Genomic DNA, 27,206 nt, shown 5'->3' on the forward strand with positions numbered 1-27,206 from the left:
CTTCAAGAACTAGTGATGTAGTACTTGAGTCCTGGACATTTTTCATTTTTCCTAAATTGCTTCTCTATTACATGATTATCTATTATCCTGACTTGAAGTATGAATCCCAGACTTATACTTGGATTTGAGCTTCTCCAAACAAAGATAAAAGATCACATGCAGTTTCTTTCCTAATATTTGGTTATACCTTCCCTCACCTTAATAACAACAGCATTCCTGTCTGGTAAGGATGGAGAGAGTATCTTGAGAATCTGCCAATTTTAGCCTATGATTCCACTGAATAAGTGCAATTCAGGCAACCTGAGCACCTGGCCAACAACTGACCACCTGGTTTTACACTAAGGAGCATTTTGCCTTGGAGCGTAACCTATGATATTGTAAAATAAGACAGGACTATTAGTAGAAAATGTTTCAGTCTAATGAACTCATTATCCAACATAAAATAAACAAATACTCCATATTTATATTAAATAAAATGAATCAAACTACACAATGATGCCCTGCCACAGTTTACAAATATCCTGTAAGATCTTTATTTGGATTAAGACGTCTAATGGCACATTCCCACCAAAGATTGTATTATTATGATTTCATATTTTTTTTTAATATTTACATAAGATAACCAAATATCCCTTTTGAATATTCTTACCCTTCTTGCCAGCTAAAAATACTGACATCACTATTCATCAATGGAAGCAAATAACCTCTAAAAGACCTCAACTAAGGAATACGTCTCAATGCTGCAGTTCTCACTTCAGATAATATTGTATATGTTCAATATTATGTGAAGTGAGTACTGCAGCAAAGGTCTTGTTAATATTCTGACACTACTGATAATATCAAATTATCGTTTTCTACCAGACAGCAGAACACATTAGTCTTTAGTAGACTGATAACGATCCCGGTGTGAAATCTGGAAACGTCTGTCATATAAAACAAAACACAGAGAATAAAAAACTCCTTAATTGTTTTAAATTTGTTTAGTACTGAATGTTAACACTGGCAATAAAAACTGAAATTATGTCACCACCCTACAAGCTCCAGAGAACTCCTACTTTATATGAAAGGAAATAGAAACACATACTCAGTCTGGGTACTGATGAATCTTGATTCAGATTAGTAACCATACCATGTGTTATTGCACAATCCACTATTAGATTTGATTTGGGCTTGAGGGGAAGTAATATGACTGAAATATTGAGATATCTACTGAAAACGGCCTCATACTCACCGATACACACCACATCCATGAAGCCGTACATGCCGTAGCAGATCTGAAAGAGCAGGTCCTGGCGCTGCCACTTCGCTGAAGGACTGAGTGAAGACCACACCAACCATGATATGCTAGCGATTAGAAACAGTGAGCCCAGGATGGCTGCTGCAATTTGAACTTTCTCTATTACCGTCAGCGAGATGGCCTGCCACTTCAAGAAGTGAAGGAAAAGGAAAATGGTTACACGGTGACATTTTTCTTACTTTGTAAAGAAAACAAATTGTCATAACTTTTCAGTGGAGCATCATCGTTAATCCTGAGAGATTTGACGATTGGTTTAAACTGTCTTCAGGAAAAACAGCCTCTAAAGATTGAAAGATGTGGTTGACTGTGCAATTCTTTTGCCCAGATTCCATTTCTGTGACGGCTGATGCAGATTTAGATTTAACATATGTTCGCAAATTTGCGTGTATGAGAGAGAAACTTACCTGTAAGGGATTTTTTGTGCTTATGGCTATGACCTGGTACTTATAGTAGCAAAGCTCGCATGTCCAGGAGCCTCTCTCACTGATCCACTTAATTAGACAGGGCTGGTGAGTGCTGCGGACAGAGCCACTACAGCGACATGGACTCAGCAACTCCCCCTGACACACACACACAGTACAGTTTAATGGATGTATAATGTAAGTAAATAGGGATCAGCCATTTCATTCTTTACTTCTAAACCCAGTCAGATACAAATATTTAGAAGACGGCATATACGTAAGTATCCACGGACAAGGAGCTGTCATGTTCTGGCCAGGTTTTTATTTGCTCAGTGGACAAGCAGGTGGAACAACCAAATTACAAACATACTGTTTATAGTATACTACATGTAGGACTCAAGAGTTATTTTATACTTGATAAATTTTACAAAGTAGAAAAAATTATAGGGCACTCTCTTCCAACTCTACATAGATTAAGAACTGCTAATAAGATTAGTCTTCAAAGCATGATACATTCTCTCACTCTTAAGAAGTCTAGAAAAAGTTAGCATAGTGCTTCCATCTCCTGATTTTCACTGTCCAAAATGTCATTAAGAAACATCAAACTGTGGAAGTCAGTGCAAGATCTCGTTGGCCAAGAAAAGTTGGAAAGAACCAGCGAGGTAACTAAGGATTTCATGATTTCTCCAGCTCAATTCAGTATTTGTTTCGTTTTTGTTGCTGTTGTTCATTAATATATTTTAATGCAAATAATAATTTAGGATTTTAAGATGTTACATAGTCATAACAAAAATATTTTGTTTAAAAAATCATTTTATGCGTTACATTATAATATAATGGTAGTTTATGGGGAGATTATTCAGATTTTGTGAGTCAGCTCAGTTCAGTGGTAAACTTAATGATGTCGATCCCCATTATACAGTTTAAAATGTTGGAAAGTACAAACAGTTTTCTCCCCTATAGCTCCTACCTAGTCCTTTAGCCTACTCTCTTCCTCCCACCAGAAACACTGTACATATTTTATGGATTTTCCTGTAAAATTCCAGAGAGACACATCACTGTCTTCCATTAAAATCAATACAGTTTCTCCACAAACGATCACAATCTGAATAATGAGCAATGAATAATGTCCTGGCTAAATTACTTTCCTTCCACTACAATCATTCTGTTAGGAAAGTATTTTTGTTTGAAATGCATTTTCATATTCCCACAGCTTTGTGAATGTTTTCTTCACTACAACCATTTAAATCATGTAATGTGTCTCAAATGCATTCGTCTTGTTGGCATTCATAACCGTATACCTGAGAAACATTGGCAGATACGAAGTGATCTGGGAGGAAAGCCAAGAGTTGTGAGATTTACACATTTACACCAATTGGATTTCTGTCTGCTCTGTTTAATAGCCATGATATAAATTATTGATTATAGGCTTGCAGACATTGGAAATGCTTGAATTGAACACACACATACAAGTTGTGTTCTGCTGTACTAAACCCCAACGAGGACAGTGAATTAATGAATCACTTCATGCTGCAGACTAAGCATTGCTTACCATATATTATGTAGCAATGAAAACATTGGCAGCAAAGTAAGAACATGGTTTCTGGTTTTTTAGAGAAGCAGTGAACTGAGTGACATTTAGATTGATTGTTTTATGTTCATGCTTTAATAATATATGCCAAGTGAATTACAAATGTAACTACAAATCTTCTTTTCTTTTAGGGGTTTTTCATTTTTAAACCTGACTCATAATCAATAAGACCTTACTCTACTGAAACTAGGAATATCCTGATACAATTTTTACATTTTAAAACAATTCTGATGTCAGATATCACAATGTATCTGCTACTCTCTACAAGCTTCTGTTGCAAAAAAAAAAAAACACACACAGGGATGACGGCGACACGTATTTAGATGATTTGTCTTTGTGTACATGAGCTATGTTGTCAGTCACATATGTAAAGTAATCTGGATGAAAGAATCTGCCAAATAAGTCATTCTAGCTCAGATCAGAAAGTAATGCCAAAAACAACTGTTAGTGTGTTGCATCACTAATTGTAGCACAATACATTATATATACAGTAAATCTACAGATGATTATCAGGTGCTAAAATATCCACAGTCTCTCTGAAGACCAGGTCATGAAGACATGAATGATCAGCGATATTATGAATTGTTTTACCTAAATGCGCAAGCCAATTAAAAAATATTTTTTATTATACGAGGAAGCATATGGAGAAAATCTGTTGTTTGTAGATTTGTAAATGACTCTGTTATAGAAATAATTCTCAGGCTGATATCTCCAGGCCGTTCTGGCCGAGATCTCTGAGTAGAGACCAGACTTTAGGAACAGGTGCTGCACAGCCGGAGTGGTCATCTCAGTGCAAACGCTCCACCTTCCCACAGAGCAACATGAACACTCGAAAACACAGTGTGCTTTTCCTATGCTCTCAGAGAGACATGCACCAAATGAACAGTCCCGATTCCTACCAATAATTTCATCATCATGCTAAAAGCACAGTTATGACCTGATGGATATGATACTGTGAAGCGTAAAAATATGGAGACGGTATATCATTAAACCCAAACTAATAGACATTGTAACCTGCACACTGGTTATTGGAACCCTAAGACCACTAAATGACAAAAAGGCATCAGGGCTGTGCTCTTTAACATGTGTGTCACTTTGTAGGTAAAATGGGATTACAGAGGCTTTGGTGGCACTTGCTACTTACTGAAAACTGGTGCAGTCCATAAACTCAGAAAATGAGTGTAGTGATGTTTGGTGGTTTTAACACCCCTGAGTGCTCTCAGTTATCTCTGAGCACCATGATATCACAGCACCTTGTTCTGCTCATAAGAAATTCTGGTCATAACTGATCTCATTAAAAAAATGGTGACAATTAAACGACACTGTAGAGTTCCTTCAATCTCGTATCACTTTAAACCTAACCTTTGTGACTTTTCTTATATTAACTCGAATTGTGAATTGTTCCAAATATTCTCTCGTATATTTCAGTTCCTGATCCTGATTTCCTTGGTGCTCTGAACCTGCCTGACTTATACAGATGCTCTACTTTTCAGCACTTGTGACACTTTCTAGTCCTATTGATGGTCCCACATAGATTTCCTAAAGATTTTACTTCCCAGAAACGCTTCCCAACATTCACCAAAGTAGATGATATTAGATCATTTGTCTTGGACACTGTAAACCTGTATCAAGAAACTGATGCTGTAAAAAGAACCATGCTAATTTAGAACATCCTTTCAACACACAGTAATGAATCATAATCCCACTATCCATGTGTCACCCAGACAAGGACGGGTTCCCTTCTGAGCCTGATTCCTCTCAAGATTTTTTCCTTGCCACCTTCACCTCTGTCGTGCTCATTAAGGATCGAAATAGGGATCTAGGTTTCTGGGAAACTGCTTTGTGACAATGACTATTGTTGAAAGCAATATATAAATAATAGTTAATTAGATTAAATATATAACATTTAACAAAACACTTTCTACTTAATAATTAACAGTGTACTGTGAGCGATTATGGAAATAAAAATATATCTGTCCCAATTAGGGTTACATATTTAATCTTTGGGCCCCTCGGTCACAATCTTTGCAGCTTTACTCCACATCTTTCAAACCTTTGTTTTAGTCTCGAACTAAACCTGAGTATTAGATATAGCCGTGACACCTTATTTGCCGCAGTAGGAGGAAACAGACAGCGAGCACGAGTACAGAAACAGGCCCATGTGCAGATGGACGCGGTGGGAGAATGGTGGCAGGAGGATGTGAGGAGAGCTGAACTGACCAATGGGAGTAAGGAGGCACAGGAGGAAAGAGGGAGCCCGGCCAGACGCCCAAGCTAATCCACCTCCATCCACCGGCATTGGGGCAGAGGGTGAGCAGCAGCCATCTCATTCTCACAGCAACACTAAAAAACTGCTCCACATCCACACAATCTTTCTCTCACCATGAATAACTCTGATAAGTCAGTTAATGGCCTACTGCATGTAAGTGCACCTTCAGTGTGAAGCTGCAAAAAGGCCTTTCAGTGACCTGATGCAGCTGTGATATTTCAAGAATCTCATACAGAGTAAAAATCAGTGGTGCAACTTAATAACTTATGAATTATGACAAATATTTTTTCTTTCACTTTGAAAGTAGGACTTCAAGTATTGATTGAAATTCATGGAAATAACTGACTCTGGCTGACTCTGTTTAATCAGTTTAAGTCTGGCTTCATTAAAAACTGTAGCTCTTATATGGATTTTGGGATGCTTGTGGGCATTAGATACAAACCACATAATATAAGATTTTCTGCCTATTTAAATGCAGATGAAGACATTAAAACAAAATCACAAACATAAAATACAAAATACAAAAATATACACCTTGATTTATAAACGTTTTTGGGGTCCTTATAATAATAATAATAATAATAATAATAATAATAATAATAATAATAATAATAATAATAATAATAAAATTGTCAAGTATGATGGTCTGGCCTAAAGAAATCCTTTTAAATTTACTAATTGTAACAGTCACTTCTATCCAAAATGACATGCTCAAGGGATTCAGGATATGAACTTACTTGTGATTACTAGCTGAGTGTGCTGTATATCCTTTTAGATCACAGCAATGTTGGATTCTCATATCTGATTTGTCAGAAGATGTTGATTAATTTTCTTTGACAATAGATCTGACATCTGGCATCAGCTGTAATTCACAGTGACTTCTATATTCAAATTTCAAATTCAAATTCAATTTATTGGTATAGTGCTTTTAATAATTCACATTGTCCCAAAGCAGCCTTACCAAAGTATAGAAACATAAGAAGAAATAAAGATATAATAATAATAATAATAATAATAATAATAATAATAATAATAATAATAATAATAATAATAATAATGAGAAGAAGAAGAAGAAAAAATTAATAAATGAATACATACATTTAAAGTTTAAAATTAATTTCAAAGTATTCATTTAACATTTAAAATACTATATATCTCTCTCCATCCCTAATGAGCAAGCTGTAAGAGGCTAGTGAGAGAACAAGCATTTATAGCTGCTATAACCTAAGTGATGACAGGAGTTTACGCCATATGCGCCATAATAATAAATGCAATTATGTAAGACATCTTGTTCATGGTGGTTGCTTTAATTAATAAAAAAAAAAAAATTAGGATGTGTTCTTATTGGGAAATAATCAAGGTCAGGGAGTAAAACTACTGCTTCATACCACCAATGTGGCTAAATATCCTCCTATAACTGCACTCACCATTATGTTTTAGAGCCCGGTCATTTCAAATATTTTCAAAATCATGTTTTAGGTAGTGAAATGTGAGTCAAAAAATAAAGCAATCAATACTCATATTATGATTGTACAGTGTAGGAGTCATGTCATTGTCACGTTATCTGTTGCTTAAACATTTCCACAAAACATCTCCACAAGTGGGAGTTTGATTGTGTTTTGACCAGCAAGTCAAGAGGCGCACACTACTAGAAAAATCAATACTCATGTAATTATGGTACGACGTAGAAGTCATAGCTGTGTCAGTGTCACTCTTGTTCGTACCATTGCAAAGAGAAGCTATGAATTACTTGTGTCACTGATGACAAAAGAAATAGATATCAGCAAAGTAAGACCTTTGGCACATAATAGCTCAGAAATGTGCTTCGGCAGCCAAAGGCCCACATGAGAAGAGCCCTGTGCTGTAGTGAAATCAATTTTTCCATCACTGATTTGCTGGGAGAGCAGAGGGCACTGTATGGGGAATTTAATGTAGCGGTGGAGTGGAATGAGGACTCGTATTATTATGAGCGCTGGAGTGTAGCCATGCTGCTGTTTGCTTATTAAATGTACTGTCATGACCGTAGGACACGTCATGCACACTCATGAACACTATTATTATTATTCTGTTTCTGACCTGCAACCTACACTGACTGTCTCATGGTTTATATTATACAGAATGATTTCTTCAATATTATGCCTGTATTCTTATGCCTGTAAAAAAATGTCAGCAAATGTTTAAATCAATATCCATTCCGAAACAATGTCTATGTCTACTAAAAGTGCTGTACAAATCACACTGAAATGGAATTTAATGGAATTAATTGTATGCAGTTTATAATAATTGCATTATCCTGTACTTTCAGTGCTTATAGATACAGAATTAACACAATATAAAAATAATTCAATAACGTATGAAGAAAATAACATCCAAAGAATAAAGATAAAGTGCTCTTTGGATAAATGCAGAAAATGGTAAACAGAATGGTACAACTGTATAAATACATTTATATCCCTGAGTAACTGGCACCATTAGTAATCTATGTAATTATCAGTACCTATTATATTCAAACTTATTACTTAATACACCTATTCCTGAGTCCTCACACATATTTGCATGTTCACACAGATGACTTTTCAGAAATCTTTTCTGAGCAACAGCGGGATGACATACAGAAATGAATGTGTTTATTGTTCTTGTTCATGTTTGATCTGCACGTAGGTTCATTGCGGCATAATAGGTTAAAACTATGAAGACCATAAACGGATATTAAATAATTGAGTTGAAATTGAAATTATAATCTGGAAGACAAAAAGAAGGGAAGATAATGTGCACTGTTTCATGCCAGTTGATCTCTTATTTATTTTGTGCAATAAACTGGTGACTCAGTGTTTATATTAGGAATGTAACCGGATAGGAATACCTTGTCTATACTGAGCAGGTGATTTGTTCTAAATAGACACACATACAGAAATACAAATAGGAATAGGAGGTGCACTGTTCATTGAGATAGCATGCCAGAAAGGTCCAGAGAAGTGCATTAGGACTGAGATTCAGTAGCACATGCTGCATGAATAGGAGGCTTTTACTTTCATGTAGGTGCAACCCGGCAGTCAGATATGATATGCAGACATGAAGCTCATGGGACAGAGAAAGACCAAGTTTATGCTATGCATTTACAACCATCACTCACTGATCTTTAGTAGCTACCTGGAGGTTTAAATAGAAATTAAGAGTGTGTTTATATATTGGTTATCAGAACCAAGTGCAACTATGTGAAAATGATTAAAAAAAGCATTGCTGTACACATCTCTAAATGAGATTAGATGTGATAAATAATAAAAAATATTATAAAAAAATAAATGTTTGGATTTGGCCACACCTACTTTGAGTTTAAATCCACATCTGAATATATATTGTGCTTCTGATATATATATATATATATATATATATATATATATATATATATATATATATATATATATATATATATATATATATATCAGAAGCACAATTACCTCATGATAGCACATGCCTAAAGTTTTAGTTTTAATTTTAGTCCTGTCAACATTTCTGCTGATGTTGGATATCAGTCCAAAGATGACATTCACTATACAAATGTTTCCCTAGAAATGCTCTTGATCTAAGCCTTCTCTCTGTCAATTTATTATCCCCAGACTCTGCTCTGCTCTGTTTCTCTCTACCAGCAGCAACAATAGTACAATTACTATGCTGTTTTTCATCCTTCTATAACCAGAACAGCAGTGTGATTGATTACACGTTGTAGGAAGTCCTGATATCTGTGGGTTGTGTTTTTTGTTCGGTAGACAGCTCACATATGTATTTAGTGATCCAACAGCAAATTTGGTGATCCTTCCGTATAACACAACCCAGGTGCTTCAGGTCGCTGTCTTATAATTGGAGGAGACAGATGAAAATGATTGGTTTGTAGGATGCCTCACAGACCCTACTGACATACTTCTCTTTGATTCATAGCACTGAGCATAATGTGCAGAATTCAGATATGATATCCATGTGAATCATTCAGATGTGTTCTGATGTTAAAAAAAAATAGAAAAACATTTTGCTCAATGTTGTTGATTCTATTTTATTTGCCAGTGTATGTAATTTCTTCCTCATGCACCATGTGTATCAGCAGAGTAGAGTATCCATTCCTGCTGAATAGGATCAGGTTCCCTTCTTTCTGTGCATGTGAAGCCTTGGATCAAATGACAGAATTGACTCAAATGCACATCACGTAGGTTACGTATGCAGTACAGTAAACGCACCAGCCAAATTTTTCACATATGATTGCTGAATGTATTCATGAACATCTGGCAAATTAGTGTTTAAAAATTCACAAATACACATTGAGATTTCAGGTGCACCAATCTAGTAACTACTACACTGACAACTCATTTAACAGTTTTCTTACAAATCAGACTTGGAACTGACTGTAATATAAATTTGTTTGCCAAAAATCCTAATTTATTATGGTCATTTTCTCTGATCATAAGGATATATTTTTGCACAGAAAATTTACACTGAAATTTATACTCTTGACTTTATGAAATGCTTTGGTTCGTTATGTTGCCTCATTTGGGTAATCCTCATTGCAGAGGTTCTTGAAGCATGACTGCTTTATTAAAGAGCTAGATTTTAATTCTAAATATCAAAAGTTTCTAGTGAAATCTTTATTCTTCAGTGATAGATACCCTAATGGGTTGAAGAATTTATGCAAAACTCTACAACTTGTCTAAACAAATAATGTTTATCAGATACGGTTCCAAACCCTTTAAGGAATCTAAGCATCCAAAAAAAAAAATCATATTTTAATTAAGGTCTTTGTAAATGGTTTGGAACAGTATATACTGTAATGTTATCTAAAGTCCTACATGAAAACCATACATAGATAGCTGAAAGTATTTACAGCCTATCTAATATGTTAGATGGGTTTATCTAATACGTGTGGAAATCTTTTTTTTATTTTCTATCTTACCTCTGAGAGAACCCTTAAAGGTTCTTTGAAAACATTTTTCAAAAACATGTTCCCCTATCAGATAGTAATCTAAGAACACATAGATAACCAGCCTTTAGAAAGTCTACTTAATTAAGGGGTTGGACCCTTATCTGATGAATGTTGTACAGTTTTACATGGAACCCTTAATGGTTCCCCATATAGTGTTTATCTCACTAATTTTGCTTTTCCAGATATGGATTATCACCTATGATTCCAGCAACTTTAGGAACCCATGAAGCCTTAACTCTCCAACCATTATTAAGGCCTTTCAATATGTTCCCTAAAGCATTACTTGGTTTGTCCCTCCTGGGCAACACTTAGAGAACCCTTATAGAACCTTTGTAGGAAAAACATTTGGGAAGCTAAAAACCCTTAAATATCCAGACTTTAGGATACATTTATACAAAAAAAAATATTCTGTGGCAGCCTTACAGTTTGGTACCAGCTACAGACACTTTTTTAAATGATTGAAAACAAAACTAGAACCATCCATGAGATAGCAAATAAAGTAAAAGCCATGTAAAAGCACGTTCTCTGTCTAAGAGTGTCCTTAAATTCCCTATAGCACAAACCTTTTCTTCAATAGGTGCATGTGCACTGAGTTATGAGCTCTAAGACAAGCACCTATCTATCTTCATGAATGATTTAACACTTGCCCTACATGGTGCACCATAAGGCATCTGGAGGGTTTAATTAAACTGAAATGGTGTCCTCGTGAAACTTTGCAAACCTTGAGAAAATAGTTTTTTAAGAGTTCATTAGATAGTTAACATTTCCTAGCTTATCCTAGCAAAACTGGTCCGAAAGGTAATTATTGGTTATAGGAAAAAGCATGCTATAAAATTGCATCTTGTGTACCTTTAATGCTTTAAATTTAGTTTTGATCCAATTATTTTAAAGGTAAACATTTTCAGGTGAAATATATATATATATATATATATATATATATATAAAAAGCTAAGTGTTCTATGGTTCTCTATGGAACCTGTTACTGCAGAAATGGTTCTGAATGTTCTGAAAGCATATACCTGCTCGGGCCCTTGGAAACAGATCCTGCACACCGGCGTGCCCTCGGCATAGCTGATAAATGAGAAGCGCTCATCCCGTTTATCTTTGGAGAGTTCTGCCACCGCCGTGTCCAGCACTGAGTCCTCTGCGGACCGGGGCTGGGTGCAGGGAGCCTCGCTGTCTCGGTGTCCGCTCATGTCCCTGAGCAGCAGCACCTGCAGGTCCCGGAAGAGCACACAGCAGCAGCGGCCCTTCAGCATGCCGCGGCCGCACTGCATCCGTCCCTCACCGCGAGAAGAAAAGAGATGAGCCTGGGGGTGACGCTGGACACTCTGCCTTCCTGGAGATACGGAAAGTTTAACGCTGCTCTCAGTCAAAAAAGGAACCACAGACCTCCTGATATTCCTTAAATCCCTTAAACTCTGTCTATCTAGTCTTCCACTGGACCTATTTTAACTTGGCTTCATCATCACAACTCAGATCTTTTTTTTCATTAAATCCAAGCGAGACTCGTCACTTTATCTAATATTCATCCACAAACCGTGTACTATTAGTCAAAAGCGAAATGAAGACTCACCTGTCTTTCCACAAATGATGAAAACGATCAAACGACACACTCACTTATAAGAAAAATACATAGAAATCTGATGTTTATGTGCATTGTGTGATCTGTGCATGCTGCGTGAAAGAATTTCCAGGCTTGAAATGTCTATTTTCCAGGCAGTCACTTCATGCAGCCTGACGCACGATGTCCTTGCGGGCTAAAAGAGCCCAGTTTTCCCCGCACTTCTCTGTGTGATATTTGCGCTTTGCTGCATCTCTTTTTTGAACCCTCCACACGCCTAGTTAATATTCACACATAGGCTGTTTCAGGTGTTATTCTGCAGAAGAAGACTTGCAGCAGAAGCTCGACTCAATCCTTAAACATCCTCTTCCCCTCACCAAACCGTGCGTCTCTCCGCGGGGGTTTCTTCAAGATAGCTGCAATAATCCAGGCGCTAGAGGCTCAGCTGGGTCCCCGAACGATGCCTTTAACGTGCGGGAGGAAAGAAAAGTGTGGCTGGTTGCGATGTTGCAGCCTGTCCGCCTGTCGCTGCGGATTCAGCACCACGGCTTCCCGGGACAGTTCCAGAGCTGAGCAGCGACGTCACACCAGCCTCCGTGATGCAAGAGGGATCCAGCCAGGAGAAAAGCATGCCAGAAAACACTGCTATCACTGTAAACACTGTTCTTTGCTATCTGTAGCCTGTAATAAGTGGAACTTTATCGAAGTATATACAATGATGTATATTCAATGATATGCTAGATGTACAGTATACATTATTTTAGATGAGATATTTCATGGCCTAGATTAATACTTATTTACTATAAGTATAAATACTATTTATACTTAAAATATTAAATACCTACATAATAATAATAATAATAATAATAATAATAATAATAATAATAATAATAATAATAATAATAATAATGATTATCATCATCATCATTATGAATTGTGTAAATTACTGCACAATTTGATGTTACTTTACTTTTGACCACATATTCTATTTCATTCATTCATTCGTTCATTCGTTCATTCATTCATTCATTCATTCATTCATTCATTCATTCATTCATTCATTCATTCATTCATTAAATAACTTCCTTATCATGATCAGGGCTGCTGTTAATCCAAAGCCTATCCTGGGAAGACTGGTGGGAGGAAACTGAAAAAAAATAAATAAATCCACATGGACATGAGGAGAAAATGTAAAACTCCACACATGAAGCTGAGCTCAGAACTGGGAACTGTGGAGCTGTGAAAAAAGCAACATTTATATTTGTTTTGTTACCTATTTCCTTCCATTTATTTTAGTCAATTTATCCATTTGTTTATATCTATTACCATTTCCCTTTTTTTTCATATGAATGATGATCATTTAATCCTGATAATTTGGCTTAATTGTGTTGATTAAACATTAAACATTAGTGGAGTTAAACTCTAATGTTTAAGTAACTCCACTTAAACATCAGTGGAGTTACTTATGCCATACATATTCTCTTTAAATACCTTCAAAATATTGGAGATTAGATAATAATATCGGGGGGCATGGTGGCTTAGTGGTTAGCACGTTTGCCTCACACCTCCAGGGTTGGGGGTTCGGTTCCTGCCTCCGCCTTGTGTGTGTGGAGTTTGCATGTTCTCCCCGTGCCTCGGGGGTTTCCTCCGGGTACTCCGGTTTCCTCCCCCGGTCCAAAGACATGCATGGTAGGTTGATTGGCTTCTCTGGAAAAATTGTCCGTAGTGTGTGAATGCGTGAGTGAATAAGAGTGTGTGTGTGCCTTGTGATGAGTTGGCACTCCGTCCAGGGTGTATCCTGCCTTGATGCCCGATGACGCCTGAGATAGGCACAGGCTCCCCGTGACCCGAGGTAGTACGGATAAGCAGTAGAAAATGAGTGAGAGTGAGTGAGATAATAATATCAGCACCTTAAGAAAGAAATTTTCCCAGTTAAACCCATTAAAGTGGGCTGAATTTAAAACAGAATATTTACTGCATAGATTTGCAGGCGTATTTGCAAATACTTGCTGCATAAATCCTAGCACACTGTGTTGCATTTGGATGTAACAATAACCAACACAACAGAACTAGAGAACTAGAGAAGAGTCATGGTTCACATACATTATGTGTATTTTATTTTATGAGAACAAAAGTTTGTCTTGTCCTGCACTGTCTTTTGTTCTGCACTGTCTCTTGTCCTGCACTGTCTTTCTGTCTTTTTGTCTTGTCCTGCACTGTCTTTCTGTGTTTTTTCTTGTCTTTCACTGTCTTTCTGTCTTTTGTCTTGTCTTGCACTGTCTTTTTGTCTTGTCCTGCACTGTCTTTCTGTGTTTTTTCTTGTCTTTCACTGTCTTTCTGTCTTTTGTCTTGTCTTGCACTGTCTTTTTGTCTTGTGTCTCACACGGTATACACCAGGTTGCACAGATACACTTTATGCGGTTAGGACTAACTTACTAAGTCCTTATAGCTCTATCTTTGTGTTATGTAGCACCATGGACCTGGAGAAATATCTCATTTCACTGTGTACTGCAACAGCTATATATGGTTGAAATGACAATAAAAGCTACTTGATTCTTGACTTGAGTTGAAATGACTGTTTATGTAATCTTTCACTTTATGTTTATGTAAAGTGAAAGATTACATATTGCTTATAGATGAAGATATAGATGAAGATAAAGATGTTTAATCTTTCACTTTCACTTGCCTTGTAAGTTTTTAATATTTGGTTTAATGAAGTAGATTTTATATAAAATAATGCGATTTACTGTCACTTTTATTGGGTGGACCTGAACATCTCCCTAGAGACGCATTCACTCCGAATCGAATCTTTCCTTTTCAAAATGGCGGACGCGTTGACGTATTGCCGTTGACAGCGCCAGCACCAGAAACGCTGTTTCGTCATTTCCGCTTGCGACGCGCTTAAAGTTGAAGTTAAAAAAAACTTCACATTGTCCGATTAGCAAACAAACTAGTCGAGCGCTTTAAAACGTAATTTATTAGTTAATGTAGGGAATCCATGCAGTGAGATATCGACAAGAATCGGGTTGGGAATCTAATGTGTTAGTTCTAATGAATTAATAGCGTTGTTTTCAAGCTTTTAATTAAAAGTAAACAATCTGGCTATGCTAAGCTAAGCTAGCTGGAGGAAGCTGCTCCACATTCACAATATTGACAAATACAATACAAACATTGATCCGTCACGTCTATTTTCAGTCGTACTTTCGTTTTATTTAGACAGTAACGTGGACAAATGATTCATTTCGACGTGTCATTAACGTTATTAGCGCGTTATATGAATGCAGGCTTGATGCATGGAGAAATCTGCTGACTTTCCCGAGACGGAATATTTTTAGTTGCCTTCATTACTGCAGACATGTCGAGCAGTCTGACGCAGGAACAGCAGAGGAAAATCGAGGAGAACAGACAGAAAGCGTTGGCGAGAAGAGCTGAGAGACTTGCTCAAGGAAAGCAACAAGCTGTGACTGCACAATACAAGCCATGTCAAACCCAGTCACATCCTGCAGCAGCAGGAGGAGGAAATGCAAAATACAAACCGAGCTTTAGTCCAAAACCTGCAGCCAGCAGCATAGCACACAGTGTGAGACAGGTAGGAAACTAACAAGCTGCATGTGGATTTTTATTGAGTGAAACAATGTTCCTAAGAGAACAGGTTCCCAGTGTCCTTTTCAGGGGAAAGCAATAGCAAATGCATGCTTATAAAAGTCACTAGACGTCACCTGATTGTCATATTCATGAAATAATTTGCATATTCATGAAATTGTCAGATTTTTTGCATTTCCAAACATGTTACATGGTCAATAAGGATTGCGGTTATTATCGAAAGGAATAATCTTTGATCATTTCACCATAAACTAATTATATACATATTTGTGGTAGGATGTGTTTGGGAAATAGACATGAAAAAAATATTACATGTGGAATAACTTGCTTTGGTTACGTGTAAATACATCCATGAAGAGAGTTTAAAGAAGCGATTGGCATACACAAGTTCAACTCAGTCAGGTTTTACAGTCATGTAACAAACACTGTATGGTTAAAAGTAAAGACACATGATCGTCACACTCATAAGTGATATGTAGGATTTCCCCAACCTGTTGCTACTAATTTAATAGCATACAATTGTATAGAATATCTTTGTATGTTACAGCATTTGCTGGATCTAAGAGGTCCAACCATGTTCCTCTTTGACATTGCCCTTTTGCACAAAGTGAGTTTCATGAAGACATAGTTTGCCATGGTTAGAGTGGAAGAAAGACCTTGAGTGTCCCGCACAAAGCCCTGTCCCTAACCCCACTGAATACCTTATAGATGAACAGAATGCTGACTGCATAACAGGCCTGACTAATGCTCTTCTGACTGAATGAGCACACCCCCACACACAGAATCTAGTAGAGTCGAGGCTCTTACAAAAATCATGGGAATGTTAAAGTCCATGTTAATGCCTGTAGTTTGAGACTGGACATATATGGTTTTAATGGTCATGTGTCCACATACTTAACTTGTTTCCTCTATTTGTATAACCAGCAGCTATGTTGTAAGATGGAGAGCATATAATGTGCAATCTGCTCATAAATGTGCTATATTTGTGTGTGCTCCTTTATTGAGTCACAAGGGTAACAGGGTGTAAAATAGGTCACTAAGAATGATTTACATGCTGAAGTGTAAACCGTTTGCTCCTTTGTTTCAGACCCAGCTTATAGATCCTCTTCCAATCCCAAATGGGACAGAATATCACACATCAGCTCCGTCAACTAGTTTTGCAACCTCCAAGCCTAAATCTGAACCAAAGCCAAATTCCATGTCAGCTAATTTCTATGGCCCGGTTGTGAAGATACCCACTCAGCCTTTAGACAAAAAGGTGCCCAAACCTCAGGACTCTGGCTCTACTGCTTCTATGAAAAGGCCTGCAGTGTGTGTGAGAGGGAAGTGTGTTCCTCATTCAGAAGAGCGCTTTAGAGTAGAGGTTGGGTACAACATCGAGCTCATCACTGTGTTTAAATCAATTCCCTCCAGAAACTATGGTGAGCTCTGATTGTCCTTGCTTTCAGAAAATCTCTAAAGATTTGAACGCTATTTTTGTATATGTACATATGTATTATATTGACAGGTTGTGATTTCCTGTTCTCTTGCTCTCTCCTCCCACTTCTTTTGCAGATCCTGTCACAAAGTTGTGGAACTTCAGCCTCCAGGATTACAAACAACTGAGTAGGTCTTTATAGCACTCTACTAAGAAGACACTATACTCGATAATATTCGTATACAAGGCATATGATTTGTACACATCAAAATTTACGATGGCTGCAATTCTGAGTGCTGTTTCACCAAGCAAGAATTTTTGTAATGCATATTTTCAGAAATTAAACATGGTGTACGCTGTATAAGTGTACACCACTGTGCTTTATTTTGAGTGATCTATTACTCCTTGGCATTATACACTATATGGACCCATGACCATCACACCCAAAAGTGGGTCTTCTCCAAACTTCTAACAATGATTCGCAGTGCACAAAGTGAGCTCTATTTACAGCATTTGGCAGACTTGCGTTATCTCATTTTTATACAACTGAGCGTTAAGGGCATTGCTTAAGTGGCAGCTGGCTGGACCTGGGCTTGAAATCACAACCTCCCAATTGGTAGCCCAACACCTTGAACACTAGCCTAGAACATGCCCACAAGACATGGCTTGCCAAGGTTGCCGTGGAGTGTCCTGCACAAAGCCCTGTCCTCAACCCCACCGAATACCTTCTCGATGAATCGGAATGCTAACAGCGTGCCAGGTTTAAATCTGGAATGGGATGTTTAAAAACGTATTAATGATGGTCAGGTGTCCACAAACCTTTGCCCATATAGTATGTATACAGGTGGGTAACAAGTTAAATCATATACCAGCATTATGCTGAAATGGCTTGTGTCCTGTTTTTCCTTTAGAAAGGGAACCATCACTACAGATGAATACAAAGTTCATCTTACTGATCACCTTTATCATGATGAAACATTCTGTCCTGATGGCTGAGTACGGCTCAGTATAGCTCCGGTCCCATACGCAGGGATTTGGTGCTTTGATGAGGATGAAAATTATGTAAATCATATTCTATGGCCTTCATATTCACTAAATCATAGCTCAGTTGAACACCTATGGGAGATTTTAGAGCTGCATTAGGTAACACTAACCCTCCCCCAACCACCACTGTCAGAATAAATGAGGGTTGTCTTCTTTCTAGTACGGTTCCAGAGATCTCTACTGAAATCTATTTTCTGGTTGTTGAACTGAATTGTTGTGTCCCAACACCTGACCTGAAGATACTCTGTTGTTTTTTTAATTAGTCACCTGTATATTTCAGGTTTCCGTATCATGGTATACCATCATGCCAGTATGTCATCACACCTCTAGTGTTAGTCAGTTGTCTGTAGGAGTTCTGTAGTACTGCTGAATGATGAGAGTTATTTTTCTATCAAAATATCCAGAAATGATGATGGTGAGTTGTAGTAAATATAGGATGTCATGTTAAATCTTATCTGGCTTTTCTCTTTTCTCAGTGGAGGAGGTAGCAGGCTTGCCCTCAGTGTCTTTGAAGGCTCTGGAGGGGATGGAAGGTTTGGATTTATCTGCCTCCAGCATTCGCCCAAGAGACTCTGCAGCATTGGCGGCCATGATGAAACTGTGCCAGGGCTGGCAGAAACCTGGGGCCACAGTCAAGGGCAGATGCACACTCATCTCTTGCTTCCGTCTGGAAGTGGACATGACATACCATGCAGATGTGATAGCTATCTTTAAACAGGTGCCTTCAAAAAACTATGGTGAGCTATACTTTTATTGGGTTGCTGAAAATTGGGTGGTGTTGTGTGTTTGTGTGTATATATATATATATACACTGTATATATATTATAAAGTGTATACAGATGTATATAGATATTGATTAAAAAATTATAAATAGAGATAATTAATGTTAGTCGCAGCCAATAGAATACCTTTTCTTTGTTTTGTTTTTTTCTAAATTGAAGACATGAAAACAAGGAAATGGAGTTTCCTACTCGAGGACTATGGCAAATTGAGTGGGTATCTGATTTATTTGAACAACTTTAAAAGGGACACAAATCAAATATACCAAATATTAAAAATCTATATATTAACCTTATATAGTAATTATGTAGATAATCATTTAAGCATCTCAGCATTTACAGATCTTAACCTGTATATCTGTTGACGCTCCTGTTTGTTATCAGTGGAATCTCTGAACAACATCTCAGATGTGGAGGTCGAACCGCTACCACGTGCTGTGCTCCAGGCCTTTTCCTCTCAGTTTGAGACGAGCCATTCCAGAGCTGCAGAAATCCCTGAAGCTGATCTCTCAGGCATTGATACCACTCTCACACGCAGCCTCATGCCCTTCCAGCTTCACGGTGTCAAGTAGGTACCTCATACTTTACTTCCTGCCATCTAGACTGTAGCACCAATGCAGATTAGAGCTTTGTTTTTTTTTTTTTTTGCAAACTCTCGCAGATTTCAATTCAGTATACAAATTTAGGGACGCCTGAATGGCTTAGTGGTTAAGTTTTGCCCTGTTGTGAGATTTGGAATTTTGTTATAGGAAGTCTACAGTAACTCAAATAATCACTCTTTAGAACTATGAGTCTGCAGATGGTGAGCAGACTCTTTAGAGACTCTTTTGAAGTATGGGGGAAAACATCCCAGAACCGCTTGAACCTTGAGACAACTGGGCTTAGTGAAGCAGTTATGTCTGGCCATTCTCCTCTGATCTCTCTCATCAAACATTTCCACAGAACTTCTGCTCACAAGATGTTTTTTTTGTACCATTCTTTTGTAACTATAGATTGTTATGCATGAAAAATTGACTTTTGTGGTCAAAAGTAGAGTAAATCTAAGCAAACCTTCTGACAACCACCATTATGACACAAAGATCATGTATCATAATGGTGGAGAATTTTTCCCCCTTTTTTTATCAGATTTACTGTAGCTTTTGACCTGCATCTGCATGATTTTACGCACTGTGTTTCTGCTATACAATTGGTTGACTGGACTATTAATTTGTATTAAAGTGGATGGTGAGTGCGTCCCAAAAATTGGATTTGCTACAGAACATGCTCTGTTCATTTTTACTACCTCGAGCCACTGCACTATGGCCGGTTTCTTTTTTTATATGTTGGCTCTGCTACAGTAATATTTCAAAGTCTGCATTATTGCACAATGCACTATATTTCAATTTCCTACAAATGATGTAAACTGTACAGTGTATATATTTTTTTTAATAAATACAGCTTTGCAGTGTCCAGAGAAGGTCGTCTGCTCTTGGCTGATGATATGGGCTTGGGGAAAACGGTACAGGCCATCTGTATTGCAGCCTACTACAGGAAAGAGTGGCCATTGCTGATAGTTACTCCATCCTCTGTTCGCTTCACCTGGGCTGAGGTGAGTTATTACAGCAGCCAAAATCATCTTAAACCTGACATATGGTTTATTTTATGGAAATTAATGTTGTTTCCTGTATAGTCTTGATGTCATACAATAAGTACATGTATTTTTCTCTCTGTGCCACATGGTAGGCGATACGCCGCTGGCTGCCCTCAGTGGCAGCAGACAGCATTAATGTGGTGGTGACGGGTAAAGACTGTCTTCACTCTGGTCTCATCAACATCATCAGCTACGACCTGCTTAGCAAAATGGGAAAGCAGAATTTAGCCAGTCCATTTGGTGTGCTTATTATGGTACGCTGACCTGTCTTCTTGTAATAATTTATATATAAAAAAACCAAAAAAATTATAGAATGTGGTTACGCTTTGGGCACAATGCTTCTGTTACAGTTTGGTTTAATAAGAATTTATCCATCCATCCACCCACCCATCCATCTATCCATCCACTCAAGCACCAGCCAACCAACCCACCCACCCATCCATCCATCCATCCATCCATCCACCCATCCACTCAAGCACCAGCCAACCAACCCATCCATCCATCAATCCATCCACCCATCCATCCACTTAAGCACCAACCAACCCACCCACCCATCCATCCACCCATCCATCCATCCATCCATCCATTCACCCACTCAAACACCAACCAACCCATCCATCCATCCATCCATCCATCCATCCATCCATACAAAAAAGGCTGTATATCAATATATACATTAAAATTTCTGTACAATAGTACCGAAAATTCTGCACATTGACCTCCAGCCTCAAACACTACCAGCTGTCAACAAATATTTCCTTAAATTTCAATCTTTGCATTTTTCAAACTTGCGGTTTTTCCCAGATCTCTATATTCACACAGTGTGAAAACCCTATTATTCAGGATATGGAAGGCAAATATATTTCACTGTAGGGTGGTGTGATACAGTCTGACTGTTACCACCCTGAAATTGATTATTTTTTTAATAACAGCAGGTGCCAAAGTGTTTTAGTCCTCTTACATCCCAACAGTTTGCCAATGATTCATTTTTTTTTCAATTTATTGCATTACTACATTTATTACATTTTATTTAAGATTTGTCCATGAATATTTATGTTTCTCGTTGTGGAACTTTTGTTAAAGACAAGTTAGAAACAATCACTAAGTCCTACTGTATGAACTATAAACAATTAATCATTCTGTCACCAGCCTCTCATTTTATCTCTTTAGTTTTTAATATGGCTGAAAGATAAAGTTACAGCCTTTTCTCTGACTCTGAGACTCCTTCCAATACAGTAACGACCGCTTACAGATCTTTTCACCCTATCAACAATGAGACATTTGTTTTTTTCTAAGTAGTTTGTGTGTTTAGCTGGATAGGTTGTTACTGTAGACATTACTCCCCAAACAGTGGCTGTGTTTGTACCAACTACTCCATTCAATGGCACTAACAGCTAACTACTACTTAATTTGTCAATCACTCTGATTATCAATATTCCTGGGATTTGACTCTCGGCTGTATTCTCTTGGCATTTGGCAGACTTTCTTATCCAGAGTGACTTGCAGACTTACAGTGCTTTAAAGTCTCTATCAGTGAATATGTTGTAATGATGTTTCACTACATCACAGATTAAGAATGCCATCAGGCTAAAAAGTGCAAGAAGGTAAAATTGCAAGAAAAGCCTTTTAAAAAAAAAACTTGCCCCCATTTCACTGTTAATTACAATCCGAGTTCTCTTATTAAAAATCACCTGATACTATCTGACCCGCTTTCTTTCTCTGCCTGCCCAGGATGAGTCCCACTTCCTGAAGAACATAAAAACTGCTCGCTGTAGGGCTGCTCTTCCTCTCCTAAAGGTGTGATGATTTCCTCCAGTATCACCATGCAACATGCATTGACTCATTTTATGCAGTGCTTTACTAACTTACAGTACATACTTGTTGTTTATATTACTGGATTGTGCTTCTCTTCATCATTGAGTCAAACTCTGTTTTGTCTCCTGCTGTGTGAATACGGCAGGCTGCTAAAAGAGTGATTCTGCTGTCGGGGACTCCTGCTATGTCACGTCCGGCTGAGCTCTACACACAGATTCTGGCTGTGCGGCCGACACTCTTCCCTCGTTCCCATGATTTTGGAGTGAGATATTGTGATGCTAAGCAGGTACTGTAACTGCCTCAGCGGGCTTTAATCAGTTTAAATGAGGTCACCTCACTGCTCTGTGTTAAATATTATAATAGGGAAAGTTTAACAAATTGGTCTAATTAATGAAATACTCAATCTGTGTCTTTCTATTCTTTATTCATGAATGTCTCTATTCATGTCCCTCTTTCTGTCTCTCTCCTTCTCTCTCTTACACACACACACACACACGCACTACCTCCTTCTTCCTTTTCTTTAGCTCCCCTGGGGTTGGGACTATTCTGGCTCCTCTAATTTGGCTGAACTGAAGTTGTTATTAGAGGAGTGTCTTATGTTGAGGCGATTAAAATCCGAAGTGCTGTCACAGCTTCCTTCCAAACAGCGCAAGATCGTCACTGTGACTACAGACGGCATAAACTCACGTACCAAAGCTGCACTCTCAGCTGCAGCCAAAGAACTTGCCAAAGGATGCCACAATGTGAGTGCCACCCATACAAGCACCACATATACTTCCATGTCCATTCCGGTGATGTACTGGAAACAGCTCACCATGAAAATAATATCTGTTCAGTGGTGGTCTATTTTCAACCAAGTCAAATGTCAAAATGTATGAAAAACCATTTACACCAAATGACTGACTATAATTGGATTTCTCATCCATCTATCCATCTATCCATCCATCCATCCATCCATCCACTCAAGCACCAACCAAACCATCCATCCATCCACATATCCATCCGTCCGTCCGTCCATCCATCCATCCATCCATCCATCCATCCATCCATCCATCCACTCAAGCACCAACCAACCCACCCATCCACATATCCATCCATTCCATTGAAATGGTTTTATATATAAAAAGCTCAAATTTTTACATTCTTGCAATCTTTAAATGAATCTTAAAATAAGAAAATAGAGAGATAGACCTATATCACATATATAATGTATATAACATGTATATCACTTCATATAATGGAAGCATTGCTTCAAAGAACTCCAGGTTAGAATTTCTCCATATGAAGGTTTTCCCAGGATTTCTCCGGATACACAAATTGTTGGCCAGTAAGTGTACATTATTTTTCTACATTGTGTTTCTGCAGAAGAAGCAAGAAAAGGAGGCTCTACTGGTTTTCTTTAACCACACAGCAGAGGCCAAGATTAGAGCTATCCTGTGAGTTTTATCCTGATGAGTTTGTTTGTCTGTTTATTTATTTATTTATTTTAAAATCGGTCAGACTTACTATGCCACAAATGTATGTTTTCTTTCAGAGAGTACATTTCAGACATGCTGGAGTGTGGACGAGAGAAGTTTCTGGTCTTTGCCCATCACAAGCGGGTCCTGGACAGTATAACGAAAGAGCTTACTGATAAAGTAAGAATGGAGTTTTTGATCTTCAGGCACTTGTTCAGCAAACCCAAAGAAAGTACATTCCCAGAAAATAAACACCCAGAGGCTTATTGGGTTGAAGAAATTTTGGTGAAAAAAAGCAACTTTGACTTTAATGGTTTGTAAAAGCGATTGTTTTGTTAAGCAATATTGCACAAGCAAGAGTGCTGTTATATTGAATAGGGCTGAGTGTTATATCGAATTTTTAAGGTGTAGTTTGATGTTTCTCACACACTATTTCTCTGTGTGCAAACCAGGCGCTATGCACTCACTTACAGTTTCTCCTACGATATTAAGGACAAAGCGTCAGTCTGCACTACCACTTAACTTCTTTGTCGGAGCAATCCAGCCTGTTTCTTGTTTGTTTACGGTGTTATTGTTATTTCTGTATTTTGGTATGCAGGAAAGGAAAACCTGTAATTATTTTGACTTGTAGAAGCAAACATTCTGTTTTTCTTCTTCTTCTTAGACAAAAATATATTAAGAGTAACTCCTCCTAGGGCTTTTGAGCCACATGCACCAAAATTGGATATGTCGGAGTATGTTGGTGTTACTTTTCTAAGCGATCCAAGTTCCGGTATTCACGGTACCGGGTCTGAAAATGGCCTTTTTTGCCATAGACACCCATTATAAATGTAGAGGTTTATAACTCGGCAAGCTTTTGAGTTATCTACACCAAACTCGACCAGCTTCTTTAGGGTGATACTCTGGACAAAGTTGGCATATCGACTGGCCTTTTGGTTTCACGCAGCCCCGCCCCCAAAATATGCAAAATCAAAAAACTTTCAACAACATTGACATGTGACATATCAAACACTCAGAACAATAAGGGGAACTTGCGCACGGGTATTCGGATGACATCACATGATGTCACGTGCAGCCCTGGCCCCAAAATAAAAAGATTACCACAAAATGGACGTGTGATATATCAAAACACTCAGCACAATGAGTTGAATTGCGTCACGGGCATTTGGGTGACGTCACGTACTCGCCTCCAAAAGTATTGGCACCCCAGCATACCGGCCTTTGGGAACACTTGCTCTGACAAGCCAACATCAAAGTTTGTCAGGACGAACTTTACAAATCTAGTTTTCAGTCTTCAAGTAGTTAGCACAGACAAACAAAGTGATAGTAAAATTGACCTACTTAATATTGGCGCTCTTGTAATTCCAGGATCTAATCAAGTTAACGGATCAAACTAACTGTCATTTTGTGCTTACAGTTTTTTTTTCCTTTCCTTTCCCACCACAGGGCATCAATCATATCCGTATCGACGGGTCTACGCCCTCAGCCGAGCGTCAGCAGCTGTGTGAGAAGTTCCAGTTCTCTGAGCAGAGCTGTGTGGCTGTGCTCTCCATCACAGCTGCCAATATGGGACTCACGCTGCACAGTGCTGACCTCGTTGTGTTCGCAGAGCTCTTCTGGAACCCAGGGGTTAGTGTACTTCACTGTGGATGTCTGTCAATGACCAGTTTTTGCTCAGTCTGGTGGCTTAGTGACTCTTTGTATTACGCTTCCAAAAGGTCTTATTAGTAGGGAATTCCTTCTGCTTAAACACAGTAAGAGTTCCTCCTGTGATATAAGATTAACACTGTTTACAGGAACAGAGATGGAACTTGTCATGAAATTGTCAGGGTTAAACATGTCATAATGGCAGGTGATGCAGTGAATGAAACATCCAACTCAACAGCGAGAGCTCGATGCAGTTGGACTGTTGACAATGCAGTTATTACTGTTAGTATGTCTGTGAAGTAGTGTTCCTTCCAGATTTATTAATTATAGTTCATTTTGATTTGCAAAGGACAAGCAAATCAAATAAACAAATAAATAAATTATATGTGTGTGTGTATATATATATATATACGTGTATATATATATATATATATATATATATATATATATATATATATATATATATATATATATATATATGAATGAGATTATGTAGCTGTGTCCTGTACCTGGGTATTTTTACTTTTACAGATATTAATTCAAGCAGAGGACAGAGTTCATCGTATTGGTCAGACCAGGAGTGTGGACATTCACTACCTGGTAGCCAAAGGCACAGCTGACGACTACCTCTGGTAATTAAAAGTAGTTGGATCTGAAGTACAATATCAGTCTCTATATTGGCTTTTTCTCAGTACCACTGACTTTTTCCATGTCTGTAGGCCAATGATCCAGGAGAAGATGAATGTTCTAGAACAGGTTGGTTTGTCTGAGTCCAATATTTCAGACAAGGCAGAGTGTTCCAGCTTCCACAGCAAGGTGGGACTAATTTTGTTTTTTGCTAATTTTGTAAAAATGGAAGTGCAACTGTAAATCTGGTAGCATACTTTTAAAACCGGTGTGTTACTTCTATACAGCTGTAAAAGTTGAAGGCCAATTTAATGTAGTGTTTACAGTAGCTTATCTGTGTTTCAGTCATAGTTACAACACAACCAGTAACAAATATTGCTATGGTTTCTAGCAGCCTTGTGTGTATTTTTGTTTAATTCAAATGATTAATAATGACAAACACACATATTAAACCGCATAGCTGCGTGTTTTCCATGGCACTAGTAAAATGTCAGTCATTTTGGCCCTTTAGACTGAGACCTCATACCATATATGGTTAATTGAGGGTGTGTCTGTATTCAACAGTCAGCTCCATTAAATGCACTTGTTGAGAAATAACGGAACAAAACTTTTGCTTTGATTCTCAGGACCCCAAACAGCAAAGAATCACTGAGATGTTTCAGAGATCATTCTCGGAGGAGGATATGGATGAATCGATGCTTTTAGAGGCTGTGAATGACTGGGAGGACACTGAAAAGACCGAGTCAGTCAGCCACCAGGAGAAACATTTCTCAGAGAGCCCCAGCAAGAAAAGACGTATAGAAGACTATTACCCTAAAGCCCACCCATTTCCAAAACAGTAAACATGCACTTTTTGATTATCAGGAAAATTTGAATCATTTGGTTTCTTTTGACAGTTTGGTTTGAAAAAGTGAGAAATACATATTTCAAAGCATAATTATTGTACATATCATTGTATAAAATGTTAATAAAGTTTTTTTTCTGCTAACGCTATATATTTATACACATTTGGGTTCAATAATCCTTTTACTGACTATATAATCATCTAGAAAGGAGCTCCATTATTCACAAATGTTTATTTCATCCAAATGATCTG

General features: G+C 37.8%; 2 protein-coding genes across 2 annotated transcripts in view; one reads left to right on the plus strand and one right to left on the minus strand.

Annotated features, from left to right (window-relative positions):
• The window catches only part of marchf4b (membrane associated ring-CH-type finger 4b), a 16,999-nt gene extending 4,393 nt beyond the window's left edge, over positions 1-12,606 (minus strand). Inside the window, exons 1-4 of the mRNA XM_060876884.1 lie at positions 12,104-12,606; positions 11,547-11,866; positions 1,702-1,857; positions 1,232-1,424 (exon numbers count right to left, since the gene is read on the minus strand). Coding sequence (XP_060732867.1) covers positions 1,232-1,424; positions 1,702-1,857; positions 11,547-11,804 — 607 coding nt within the window. The 5' untranslated portion in view covers positions 11,805-11,866; positions 12,104-12,606. The remainder of the gene's footprint in view (positions 1-1,231; positions 1,425-1,701; positions 1,858-11,546; positions 11,867-12,103) is intronic.
• Positions 12,607-14,993: 2,387 nt separating this feature from the next.
• smarcal1 (SWI/SNF related, matrix associated, actin dependent regulator of chromatin, subfamily a-like 1) lies at positions 14,994-27,096 on the plus strand. Its single transcript, XM_060876882.1, has 17 exons — positions 14,994-15,680; positions 16,782-17,115; positions 17,249-17,299; positions 18,632-18,892; positions 19,097-19,147; positions 19,319-19,502; positions 20,372-20,522; positions 20,657-20,818; positions 22,296-22,361; positions 22,525-22,665; positions 22,904-23,122; positions 23,745-23,815; positions 23,914-24,016; positions 25,283-25,465; positions 26,015-26,115; positions 26,203-26,299; positions 26,737-27,096. The coding sequence occupies exons 1-17, from the start codon at positions 15,447-15,449 to the stop codon at positions 26,950-26,952; spliced, it is 2,625 nt and encodes an 874-aa protein (XP_060732865.1). The 5' UTR covers positions 14,994-15,446; the 3' UTR covers positions 26,953-27,096.
• The last annotated feature ends 110 nt before the right edge of the window (positions 27,097-27,206 follow it).

Source organism: Tachysurus vachellii, chromosome 8, assembly GCF_030014155.1.
Source record: "Tachysurus vachellii isolate PV-2020 chromosome 8, HZAU_Pvac_v1, whole genome shotgun sequence".
In the NCBI taxonomy this organism is placed as follows: Eukaryota; Metazoa; Chordata; class Actinopteri; order Siluriformes; family Bagridae; genus Tachysurus; species Tachysurus vachellii.